We start from the raw sequence: 14,219 nt of genomic DNA on the forward strand, positions 1-14,219 counted from the left end.
GTAGAGTTTCAGAAACGATCTGAATTTGCTGATATTATTGAAATTAATGATTCATGAAAATAAGGATGGCAGAATTGATTGAAGAGCAAGTCTGCCTTCTAAATTATTGACAAATTCACTATCAAATGAATTGTTCTAAATATACCTTTATTTGTTAGACCTTTCAGTTCAATCAAACCTCATCTATTTAAAGCAAAGGAATGTATTACGAAATACATATTTTAATTATTCACGGAAGCACAGTCTTCAATTTGTTGGGTTCTAACTAATGAAATAACAGGTAGAGGGTCCACTGTAATACTGCTGAGTGTCCAAATCATAGAAAATACCATTTTCTTATTTTGGTAGGAACCAATCTACGTCATTGTTTGAAGTAAAGTGGGTTAAAAAGGTCTCAAATATTGCCTTATGCTATCAAAACAAGAAAAGATTTCTTAAAAGTACTTTATTACCTTAGATATTTTAAATATATGTCCCTTTCAATGTTTTTTTTTGTTTTATTAAAAAACATTTTGAAAAATAGTTTCGGAATTAAAAAATCGGTTGAAGGTCTGAAAGCAAACGTATTATTAATAACAAAGTACAATTAAAATCAAAGCTTCCTACACTAGATAGTTAAAATATGTCCAATATTGATACTACATAGTCTGGGCATCAATTCATATGGAATACAACGCGTTAAGTGCGTTTTATAATATAAACGACTTTATTTTTTCTTTTATTTGTTTAATTTTTTTTGTTATTATTTATATTCCTTGATATTGGATATAATGGTAAAACGACAAAGTCATTAAAAATGAAAATAAAAAAGTGCAGAAGTAATGTTTAAGTTTTATATTAGTCACATTGACTCATTAATTTCCATACGTCATCAATACACCAGTGTGTTTATTATACCTTTCTATTGAATCATTATATTTTTTATTTTTTAATGTATGTAACTTATATTTACTACCCATATTATTTATTTTAATATACTTTTAGGCGTTCCAATAGAGAACTGTGGTCTTTCTAATACAGTCAGTCATGAAATATTACCATGGAATTTGGATTAATCGCTTCTAAAGGGATAAAAACAATGACGGTAATAAATCATAATTAAACATATATAACGAGAGCTTCGGTTCAATCCTCGAATCGATAATCGAAAAAGGAAAATTACAATGGACGACCTTTCATTTTTGATATGGTAATTTATTATCTCAGTTATTTTAGACTTTCGACCAAACCACGGCATTCGTCCTTTGTGTAAATCAGTTAGCCGCACCCTTTTTTCAGATAATGCCTATACAAATTGGTTCCAAACCTTTATTGTATTATAATTCAGAAATATTTGTCACATATAAAATAATGGGGGTATTAATTTCCACCCAGAATACGTTTTGCTTTGATAAATGTTATAAAAATGAGAAATGATTATTAGAAAAGTCTCTGGTGAAAAACTTACATGATTTACATATTTATACAGGTATACTCGTACGTGTATAAGTATGTTGCATCAGTTGATATTATTTTTTAAAAGTCAAGGACTTTATTTTTTAAACGATCAAAATTTATGTAATTTTTGTGTTATCTAGAGCGTTTGATTTGTGAACAAAAAAATTACATTATCAAAACATTAAGTGTAAAACTGATCTTAAATAAGTACAATAAAATGGGAAAAAATAGGCATCACAAGTATGTGCTTTGAATAATTAAGGAAATAACCTTACATTTAACGAAGGTTTCAGCTTATTGTAAAACAAACTAATTTCAAGTAAAAGATTCGCAAACAAAGTTTTACAATAAAAATTCAGTTTATACTTTGAATTCAAACATAACAAGTGTGAAAATTTTGAGTTATATAATTATAAATCATAAGTCAAATGGTGAATGCGATATAGAGTATAAAGTGATTACTTAAACCAGATAATGACAGGCTCAAAGCCCTGATAATGCCTTTATTTTTATTTATTTTTTTAACATTATTATTGATTTAGCTTTTCATTTGTAGCACTCCATATTATATTTTAAATATTAAAATCAAAACACTCATTTGAGTCTACTAAGTTGTTACAACTTAAAACACTGAAATCAGTGTTTTGATTTTAATATTAAAAATAAGTAAAAACATAACCCTAGTAGGATTTCAAAACAGCCTTAGTTTCTAGGGAACATTTGATCTCGAATTGTTTTACATGATAATTGTGAGATCAATAAATACTAGTATATTGTACTTAGATTAATTAGAAAGTACAAATTTTCGAAAAGCCCACCCCTAAACAATAGAAGTAATATACTGTACCACCTGCAATAAACCACGCGTTGTTTCTTCCTCCATTAATATTCCAAGGCGGCTGCTAAGCCCCGCTTTGATTAACCAATTTACTAAATCAGATAAATTGACCCGGTTTCTGCAAATATTCGGGGTTGTTTAGATTAGAAATATGGAATAACCTTCAGACTTCTTGCCAATTTGGATCGGTAATTTGGTTACCGAACCACGCGGATTACATCCACGCCAAGACTTGATTGGTTGGCATTAAGACCGTAATATTGTTTTCAATTCGTCAACTTTGACAGGGAATTACTTTCGCTTTCCCGTCAGATTTTTGCTATAGCACAGAGCAGTGGTCGTCAACTCATTAGTCAATGGTGCCAAATATCTATTGTATAACAGTTAAGGCTTATTTTATCGTCAAATTTCCTAAATTCAAATTATTAAACATATTAAGGTACACTATTTATTAACTTAATAAGTTTGAAGCATAATTTTAATTCAATATATTTCTCAGTATGGAGGAGGAAAAATATTAAAATCTTGGTATTCATACAACTAACGATCTATCATACGCTGCTTAAGCGTAAGCATTTTTTTAAAAAGTTGTATGTATATCATTAAATTAACCTTGACATGTGAGTTATTTACATCATCTTTAGTGTTATTTAGTAGGTTTTTTTTTAACTTTTCAAAGAATGTCTTTGTTGAGATATCAATTTAAAAAATATTGTAGTGGTAAATCATAACTGCAAAGTGGAAATAAAAACTTTATTTGTTATCAAAGATTTGCTCATTCTCAAAATATTGTGATTTAAAAAAAAGTTTAATAAACTAAAAAAAAACATTTAAAAAACTTCATTTTGTGCTTGACAATGCTCTGATTTATTGATTAGAACATGTATGTAAGGTATCCATGAAATTAAATCAGGACAAACACTTAATGTAAACTATGATTTCGCATTTTTTTTAAAATAATTTGCAGGTGGTTGTTTTTAATTTAAGGCACGATTCCAGATTTCCATAAGTGAAACGATTTATTCATACTCGAAAAAAAAAGTTCACAGAACGGAACAAAATGTTTGCTGTTTGTTTTGATCATATGATTAAAAAATACTAAATAATCCAGGTGTTAAAATCAACATTTCTTCCTTCTCCAGGTCTTTCAAAGCAAACCACTTGTGCTGTAAACGAAAGTAACGTTTCGTTCTCACTTTAACTGCACAAGGTGTCGGTCGTATACATTTGTGGCTAAGCCGCACTCAAAGGGCCAAAAAGCTACATGCGGCTCGCGAGCCGCGGTTTGCTAACCACTTTTATAAGGGGCTTAGTGAACAGGATATTTGGTAAAATAAATATTGTACCTCTTCCTGTGATAAGGAAATTACTGAACAAGAACATATAAAATTGGATTTTTTTTAGTTATTTTGTATGTATGTATGTATATGTAAAAATATATTTATCATTACCATAATCCGCTTGGAAGATTTTGATATCATAATTTAAATTTTTCTTCGATTTTTTACTATCATTTATATCAAAAGTAGGAAAACTTTAATGCCATCTTTATTATAAAGACATATCTACAAGACAAGAGAATTTTATCCTTTCTAATCAAATAAAACATATTCCAATGATCGGTTGCGGCGCGACTGAAAAAGTTTTGAATAATGACGTGGGATTCTCCGGAGGGAGAATTTCAAACGGAAAAATTGGGGTAAATATCTTATTCCGAGAAATCGACACACTTACTAGATGCGGAAAGTTTGCTACACCCCTGGGAATAGAAATGTTATGCGACTGGGGACTACCCTACGTAGTTTGAGATTCGCTGAACCCACGAAAAGGGACGATTACTGGATACTCCATTCGTCATATCAATTACCATTTTGTAAAAAGATTAAGCCTCTGGAGATAAAGTAAGATACTATTTGAGAATCCTAAAGGAAATGTGACGTTATATTAAGGATAACACAAGTAAATCTAAATTATTCTTATTAAAACCCCAATAAAACTCTAATAAAATATTGATTCAATAATATGGCAAGATAGTTATGATCAATATCCATAACACTAACTGAACGGTGACAAAATTGACAAATCAACATCAGGTTTTTTACATAGATATTGATTCATCAATCAGATATCTCGTCAACGCAGATATGATGCAGAAAAACCGAACATGTAGTTAACCAGGCAATAGAAATGGATGTTCATCGAAAGTTATCTGGAGGAAGACCAACAAATTCATGGGTGCTGCAGAAAAGTTACATGATTCGAAAGCATGGCCTATCTAGGACAGAAGAATCTATAACCTGAGGACTAGGAGAGTTGACCCCAGTGGTCTACAAAGACAATAAGCTGGGATATAGCCAGGGAGAAGAATACATCTCGTCAATATAAGATAATGTTTATTTAAAACTGTATGAAAATATTTGTATGACCCAATCTAAGCTTTTGTTGAGAATCGTGTTTAACATAAATACATTTTCCAGATGGGCAGGTGAGGAGAGGGCAGGAGGCGTGAGGATGGCGGCATGGCGGGCGCGCTGTGCAGGCTGCTGTGGCCGCTGGTGCTGGTGCCTCTGTTGCTACCGCGCGCCGCTGCAGGGCCCCGCTACAGCTCGCGCATCGTGGACACGCAGTCAGGTCAGTACAGGCAGTGCAGGCAGTGCAGGCAGTACAGGCAGTACAGGCAGTACAGGCCAGTGTTCAGTGGGCTGTATAGTTGGTGAGGATGGCGGCATGGTGGGTGCGCTGTGCAGGCTGCTGTGGTTCAATAAGGGAGATAAAAAAAGGATTTTTTCCATACTAAATATCAGAATATTTCTATTCTATCACTCACGACTGAAACGCTAAACTAATCTTGCCTTTTTATAATGAACGATAGTCACGGTAACACTTTGTCAATACTATATAACATTTTTTTTTAATTTTTTTTTTTTATATATGGCAATAAAAGTTAACGACGTAAGTGGATAAGAAGTAATACGTATAAAATACCGTATTTAAGCAAAAGTTATCCAATGTTAACAATGGTATATCTGCATAAACCCGAATCGGTAAGGATATTATGATTTATGAAGTAGAGTAGGTAGTTTATTATCATGATATGGGAAGGTCTAAGTCCAGAATGAACTCGCATACCTAACTCACACATAATTATCAGGAACATGGGTAAGTTTGCGGTGTGACTGTTGTTCCGCAATTTGTTCAGTGATACCTAATAATTTACCACCCCTAAAGCTGACCCCTTGCATACCGGCCATAATATGTATTTGCCGTTAGATTCTACCGAGTGGTTTGGTAAACAGGCGTCGAGATCACGTGCCGAAATTAATTTGCACCAGCCTATTGAGCTTGCGGAGTATGGAGTGTGTGTACACGTGTACTACACATACAGGATTGTGTGGAAACCGCACACACTTAATGTTAATGGATAATAACAATGTATATTGTTTATCCAGCTATCCTGGCTCTGCTATTATAGGCTATTGATTCGATCCCTCCTCCGACTTGATACATCTAATATCCAGATGTTGGCGAAGAGAATTATAATGAGGAAAATAAGGGTTTCATTATTGTGTGATTGTCTCAGCCATTTCTTCTTATGAAAATTCTTTTATAACGTGATTTAATATCACATTAATGGATGTTCACTAATATTTAACTGTTATATCTTATGGTATTTTGGATAAATTTGTATTACGACTACAGTCTTTCATTATACAAGTACATCATGAAGTATCGTGAGGTATATAAATTACAGTGAAACCTCTATCTATCGTTCCTTGAATAATCGTTTTCCCGGATGTGTCGTTTATTTCATCTATCCCGAATTCATTTAATACTTAACTAAACCGCATCGATCGTTTCTCTATCACCATTTACCGCATTTATCGTTCAAATTAAGCTGCATATTTGATACATTTTGTCTGTTTTTTTTTACATTCTTTTTAATTTTCTTACATTCAACAGCAACGTATGGGATAGAAACTATCGAAAGCTTGTATAACCGATAGCAGGAGAGGTCGATATTGATGAAAAGGAGCCGCTGCCTGTACCTGCATTTCCAGAAGCATGCACACTCTTTGAAAGAAAACTTTCTACAACGCACTTTCAATAACCGATGCTGAAAAAATACTATTGCTATTGACTTACGAAAAAAAAAACTAATTTTGATCAATAAATTTAAGTATTTTTGTAAATTCTTTTCAGGTATGTATTTTATTTTTAATATTTCATTTGCATCTGAAACCTGTATTCTTCTTAGAATTTTAGCCTACGAATGGTTATGCAGATTGGGAGGACGGTATCTTTACTCGGTCGTATCTATTTGCGTATTGACCTCTTAATCCCGCATTCATTGTTTTCCCGCATTCATAGTTTATTTTGATAGGTCCCATTAAAAACGATAGATAGAGGTTTCACTGTATTTAAAAAAAATAAAAATTTTCTTTATCTAGACCACTAATCGTCAAACTTTTATGACCGTCTACATTTGCGACGAAAATAAAAGATAAATGGCAAGCAGAGAGTTCTGTCTTTGGATAAAATATTCGCCCCTTCCACATTTATACACACATATCCGCCAAGTATTCTGACTCCTAACCTTACCATTTCAAGTATTTTAAAAACTATTAGGTACTATTACTACTGCTTCTATTACTAACCATATTCGCCGCTTAAATTGGTTTAAATATTACATTTTTTGGCATCTCAATCTTAAAACAAAGACCTCTTTAAATCCACGAGTCTGCCGCATTATATATATTTTTAATTTCAATTTCAATTTTTTATCGATGGTATCATTGTAGTATCGGCCATAACAAATAAGCTAAAATGGCGTAATTCATACATTTATTTTTACGGCGGGATAAATTTATTGGAAAAGTAATATCCAATCTACATTCTACATAAGATGAAATATAAGATAACGTTTGAATTGTAGAGCATTAACTTGATCAGATCGTCTCCACGTGTTTATTGTTTTATTGGAGTTTATATATGATATTCATGGAAGCATGAATCAGAATATTAATCGGAGGGTTTATGCGTCTTAAACAATACAAAGATCATAGACCTTCTATGATCTAAGTATTAAGCTGCTGAAGAGCTTATAGTTCATGGGAATTGTTAGAGCCGAACTTTACCAGTACAATATATGTATATATACACATAAGTAAAAATGACTAGCCACAAAGTAAATGCTTAAAGCATTTACTTTGTGGTTAGGTTAGGTTAGGGAAAAAATATTTGAAAATATGTTTTAAAATAATAATTATTTAGCAATGATTAAAGAAAACACTTGTTTTTATGCCACTTGAGTTTTATAAAAGACTACTTGTTTCAGAAGCTAAACTTCCATAATTCAGGTCTAAATAATAACTTAAATATATAATATAAAATTACAGTTAGATTCTTTCCTTACCCACATTAACACATTACATAATAATATTAAATTTACTTTGGAAAAAAATGATAATAATACCCTAAATTTCCTTGATATATCGATTAAAGTTATAAACAATAAATTAAATTTTAGTATATATCGTAAACCTACAATTACTGATACAGTTATTTCAGCTGATTTCATTCATCCCATTTCACATAAAATGGCCAGTTTCCATTCGTTATCACATAGAATAATTAATATCCCACTAAGTAACTGAAATTATTGTATAATCATGAATTAAATACAATTAAACTAATAGCAAAAAACAACGGGTATAATAGCGCACTAATATATGAAATGTTAAAAAATTAAATAAAAATAATTTAACTCAAAAATGCATATATTCAGCTTCTAATAATGATTCAATGAAAAATAAATCTTGGCAATCTTTCGGAATTAGCAAATCACAAAATAGATACAAATCACTCATTCCACTCTCATAAATTAAAATGATTACACCTTGTTCCACATAAAGGCCAAATTATAAATAACTTAAGAATATTTTTTTAAATAAAATATTGTTTCAAAATTCTTCACCTTTGCTTTCCATTTTTCCTTTGTTTTCAAAATCCGCCCCTTGACTAACCCCCTCGCCCTAACTTTCCCCTCTCCTTATTTATAGAACAATTTTATATTTTATATTTACGTTATTATTCAGACCTGAATGATGGAAGTTTAGCTTCTGAAACATGTTGTCTTTAATAAAACTCAAGTGGTATAAAACAAGTGTTTTCTTTAATCATTGTAACATGTCTTACCACAAAGTTAGTGCCGAAACAATTGATAAAATAATTATTGAGAATTATATATTGTACATTGTTGTATTTATTGTGAATAGATCACATAGTGGACCTCTTTTTCTAAAGTAAACTGTTTTTATTCCTATGATACAACCGTATTGTGTCATGGATTTTTCTATAAAAAATTGCTTGTAACAGTTTTTTATGCGTGTGAAGTTCAAAAGAAGCGTTAGTAAGACAAGATTAAGTCGGGTCGTTCGGATATACAGAGGGGACAAACTTCTGTGGAAAAGTTTTGATAGAAATTATTATTATGACAGCATACTGAAGGTTAGCTGTCACAAAGTTTACACTAAGCTGAGGTTCATTTCGAGTGGATCTCATATTCGACTTTCATTAGCGCGCTACTGTATGAAGGTCCTGATTTTGGAATTGTAAAGAGGAAATTATTGCAAAGGCGTCTAGAAACTTTCACGTATTTATACTTCAAGGATGAAAGTTAATATGAAATTACAGTACACAGTTAGCGTTTTTAATAAATTATACATATAAGTTAATATAAAGAGATTTAATAATACGTTTTTATGTAGAATATATCGATTCTTCTCTGACTTGTTTTAGGTAGATAACTTAAATAGTATTGTTAAAAAAACTAACTTAAACTCAATCACCATCACGCCGCTTCTCTATAAGGGTAGGCAAAGAGAATAGAACGCCATACCAATCTGTCTTTGCCCTCAATATTCGCCTTTCCCACATTCATGCATCTCCTCATACATACACGCCAATTATTTCCATCCAAAGACAGGACATTCAATTCCATATAACAGCATCGATATAAAATGTTTTGCAATTTATATGATATGTATTTTTTCGTACGTATATCTATAAAGTTCCATGACACCATGATATATTGTAAATAGTTTGATACAATTTAATATGTATAAAAAATATTAACATATCATTTATATATAATATACTGGTTTTTAATATAATAAAATAAAATTTATAAAGTAGATACACATACTACATATCAATTGATGTAAACGAAATTCACAAGACTTTGATTTAAGTATTATCATTTTTGAATACGTATTTTTAAGTTGAAACGTAACAGAGAAAATGTGTAGTTCAAAAATGCTTTACAATTAAAATAAAATTCAAAAAAAGGATTGAACTTTCAATATCACAGTTGAATATATTTTACCTTTATAATAGGGTATATACTATTTACATAAGAATATTCAGAATACATTATTATCTAAAGTTTACATATCCACTTTGAAAAATTAAACAACTTTGTTATAAACCTTCTTTATTATAAATACACTTTAACCTACCGGTTTCGACAAGAACCTTTGTCATCATCAGGGTTTGTTAAATTCTAAAACATTAAATAAATATGATTGTGTGGAAGTTTTTGGTAAGGGAATGTAATTAATTATGAGTATTTTAATGTTTTTAATATTTAGAATTTCATAAACCCTGATGACAAGGTTCTTGTCGAAACCGGTAGGCTAAAGTGTACTTATAATAAAGAAGTGTTTAAACAAAGTTGTTTCATTTTATAAAGTTTATAAAATATGCCAAAAAGTATCTGCGAAAAACATTTAAAAAAATTACATATTCACTTTGAATTTCCCTTTTACAAAGTATTCATATTCACTATGTTCAATTTTCTCACATTTTGTTATTGTTTCTAGTATTTTAATTAAATGTTTGATGGATATCACATCTTTAATTTATTTATTTAAGATTTGCTGAAACTATTTTCATCTCTTAAGCCATTATTTGTTACCGTATTCTATGTTGACATCCCTGTATAACCAAGTATGACTCAGTACGTTAATAATAACATTATGAAGTAGAGGAAGATACGGTTTCATCGTTTCAAGTTTGGGACTTTCTAAGTTAATAATAATAAATTTGGATAATATGAATAGCGCCATTTTCGTGAAATACTACCTCAAGGGCGCTTGTTACGCTTTTCAAATAAGTTGACAGTATTGTAACGTGTAAAATGTTACTCAAAATCATTAAATTTTACACCTTTCAACGTTGAAAACTCAAGAATACCATGGTTCTATTTTTTTTATTATTCAGGATGATATTCAGGGATTTAATTCGTTTATCCATACTTTATGTCAAGCATTTGGAGGTTTCTACCCTAAGTTATTAAATTTTATAGATTTTATCCTTTTCACTTATGCATATACTCATTTAAAAAAGGTACGTTAAATGCTTGACCGTTTAGTGAAAGGTCCATAAAAACACATATTTACTCTCCTACCCACGCCGATTTTATCTAAGCCGATGTGTTTATAGAAAAATGAAAAAAATATAAATTCATCACTTTTTCTATGCTTTATTTCGTTAAATTATATCGTTAGTTTATAACTGGTTTTTGCTATTAGTCTAAATATTTGATTTTTTTCCTTTTTCTGAGTCCTGATTGGTATTCAATGAAATAAAATATGTCGTTCATCTTTCTAAAAATGTCAAACACACGCGATACATTCATGAAAACTCGATAAAATTAACGGAAAATCACAGATTGAAGAGGACACACGTTTGATGATATTTCATCATGTTAAAAATTAATTGTCAAACACGTTAACGGTTCTTGACGTCAGATTTTATTATTGTTATTTATACTTTACAAATATCAGTCACGATAAAATAATATCTCGTGAGCCACAATACACTTTTATAACAGGAGGGATCATGTTTAAAAAAAAAACATTTTAAAGCTTATAATACAAAGAAAAATAGGTAAAAACGTTTTCAAATCGATGAATCTTTAATTTATGAAAAAAACTATGACTGAAAGAATTTAACAACGATATTTTGTTTGTTATTAAGATCAAAAATGAAAAACAAATTTCATAATACAAGGAGAGGACCATACAAAATAATTAATTATGTCTTAATAGGGTAGGGAATAAGTAAAGCAATTTTATTAAATAAAAAAAAAACACCTGTATATTTTTTATGCGTTTTCAAGAAATAAAACGGTATTTTGCTTTTCTTTCATTTATTTTTCTTGACTACACCTATTACCATATAGGGGTCATCCGAAAATAAAATATGCCTGCGTTAGTCTTATCATGGGTAGAATTGGTGAATGTTACACGTGTGTAAAGTGATCACTTTGACCCCGTAAGTCCCGTAAATGCCCACACTTATTATTTTCCATCTATTTTATTTATTTATTTTATTTATTCGGGAATTGTACAGCTTACATATCTATGTTGATATGTCAAAAAATAAAATGAAAAAATCACTCCTGTAATTGGAGATCCTGTAATCCAGATTTGTGAACAAGTATTTGAACACACTCTTAATGTTGTTAATTTATTTTCGTTTATATTATGCGCAGGTGCGATCCGCGGTATAATCCTGGAGCCCCACTCGCGCCACCTGGAGCCGGTGGAGGCCTTCCTGGGGGTGCCGTACGGAGCTGCCGAGCGCCTGCAGCCACCGCGCGCCCCGACGCCCTGGCGCGGCACCCGCCTGGCCGACTCCTTCGGGCCCGTCTGCCCCCAGCGGTACCCGGATGTCTCCAACAGGTAATCTACTATTATCAACATGTCTTCTGGAGCACCACTCGCGCCACCCGGAGCCGGTGGAGGCCGTCCTGGGATGGAACACCCTGGTGCGGCATACACAGGCCGACTCTTTCGGGCCTATCTGTTCCCAGCGATACTGAGATGTCTCCAACAGGTAATCTACTATTGTCAGTTTGTCTTCTGGAGATGCTGCAAACCAAAATAAACCTTATTTACAATTAAATACATGTATTAAACTTAGTGCACAAATTGAATTTTATATTATTTTTTGACATCTTAACATAGATGAAGAAGAGATTTGATAAAACAGAAGAAAAGAAGACAAAAGAATAAAAGTTAAAAAAAAATATTACAACATTTTGAGTGTGTCCAAATACTTGTAAACAAATCTGGATTGTCTCCAATTGTAGCAATATTTTTTATATTATTTTTCGACATCTCATCAGAGATGAAGAAGAATATGGAAGTCTGGGCATTTACAGGGCTTACGACTGTCATAGGCTGGTTTATTTATTTATTTTATTTTATTTGTTCGGGAGTTGTACAGCTTTACATTTAAAAAGTATATTATAAAAAAAAATTATAAAACGATACTAAACATTACATTACATTAACAAAAATAGTTACATTAATAATAAAAAAAAAATAAATAAAAATAATTTAAATGATCACTTTACACACGTGTATCATTCATCAATTCTACCAATGATTGACAACCACTTCTGAAATTCTTGGAATTTCTATATATATGATCCGATTTCGAAACACTGTACTTGAACCACTAGAATTTCACTAAAGCCATCTATTGGTAAGATGTCAAAAAATAATATGAAAAATAACTCCTTTTTCTGGAGATAATCCAGATTTGTGAACAAGTATTTGGACACACTCAAAATGTTGTAAATTGAGTTTTATTTCTCACGACTAGTTTGGAATTTTTTGTGATCATCGGTCGATGAGAACTGTTGTTTTTAAACTAGTCGAGTGAAAAAAAACTCAAGTAGAGGTCCAATACATGTGTTTGATTTTTAATAATCAACATGTCGTCAAGTTAATGGCAAATCAATAAATAATATAATGTTAGCCTTCACAAAATATGCAATTCTACAAAAATGCAATCAAAATGTCGGAATCTCTGCTTGACATATTTTGATATCTCAACATAGATCATACATGAATAACAATTTGAAAATCTGCATATTTACAGGGCTTTCCACCTATCATTGGGTGGTTGAGAGATCACTTTGTAACATTACAAACACACGTGTAACATTCACCATTCTATCTATGTATGATTGACAACTACACTACTCTTAATAGATTTATATTATCCACTGACACTTCGTGATGGAATTGCATTTTTAATATATTATTAGATTAAAACCAATATTTTTAGCTTTTCCACTTTATTTTTATTTGACCAGCGACCGGTTTTCGTCGTTACCGACATCATCAGACTGGTGGGAGGCTATACAAATTGTTATGTTGTATATAAAACAAGGCAGGAGTTGATAACCATGATTTGATATAATTTTATTGAGAAATTATATCAAATATATAGAAAAAATTATATCTAATCGAGAAATTATAAAGAAAAAAAATTATTGAGAAATTATATCAAATATATAGAAAAAATTATATCAAATCGAGAAATTATATAGAATTTTTTTTATCAAATCATGGTTATCAACTCCTGCCTTGTTTTATATATAACATAACAATTTGTATAGCCTCCCCCACCAGTCTGATGATGTCGGTAACGACAAAACCCGGTCGCTGGTTAAATAAAAATAAAGTGGAAAAGCTAAAAATATTGGTTTTAATCTACTAATATATTAACACTACTCTTATTTAAGAAGTCAAAAATATGGTATATTCACCAATTTACAACAGCCCTCTATGATTGGATTTTAAATGTTTTTATTGAAAAATTATTGCAATAAGGTTTTTCAATAACGCGCAAAATAATATTTCATTTTCATATATTTATCAGTTCCATAGTGACGTATTATTTTTTTTTTAAACCTTCACTTTTTAAATCCGTTTTTTGTTTTTGTTATCAAAACCACGTATACTTTTGTACTTTTATTATTAAAAGTTCCATGGGGTTGATTTTTAGATCTGATTGAGGTTGTTCGCTTGTCACTACGTTTGCAGAAATAACTGTTTAACGATCTATTTTTCAGGTAAAATGCATT

The 14,219-nt window shown here is 30.9% G+C and overlaps 1 protein-coding gene across 1 annotated transcript in view; it reads left to right on the forward strand.

Moving 5' to 3' along the window:
- Positions 1 to 14,219, forward strand: part of LOC148300960 (neuroligin-1-like) — a 62,026-nt gene that overhangs the window by 30,775 nt on the left and 17,032 nt on the right. Inside the window, exons 2-3 of the mRNA XM_088274036.1 lie at positions 4,753 to 4,906; positions 11,832 to 12,021. Coding sequence (XP_088130162.1) covers positions 4,795 to 4,906; positions 11,832 to 12,021 — 302 coding nt within the window. The 5' untranslated portion in view covers positions 4,753 to 4,794. The remainder of the gene's footprint in view (positions 1 to 4,752; positions 4,907 to 11,831; positions 12,022 to 14,219) is intronic.

This window comes from Brachycentrus maculatus, unplaced genomic scaffold, assembly GCF_059751285.1.
Source record: "Brachycentrus maculatus isolate JH-2025_06_01 unplaced genomic scaffold, ASM5975128v1 h1tg000626l, whole genome shotgun sequence".
Classification (NCBI taxonomy): Eukaryota; Metazoa; Arthropoda; class Insecta; order Trichoptera; family Brachycentridae; genus Brachycentrus; species Brachycentrus maculatus.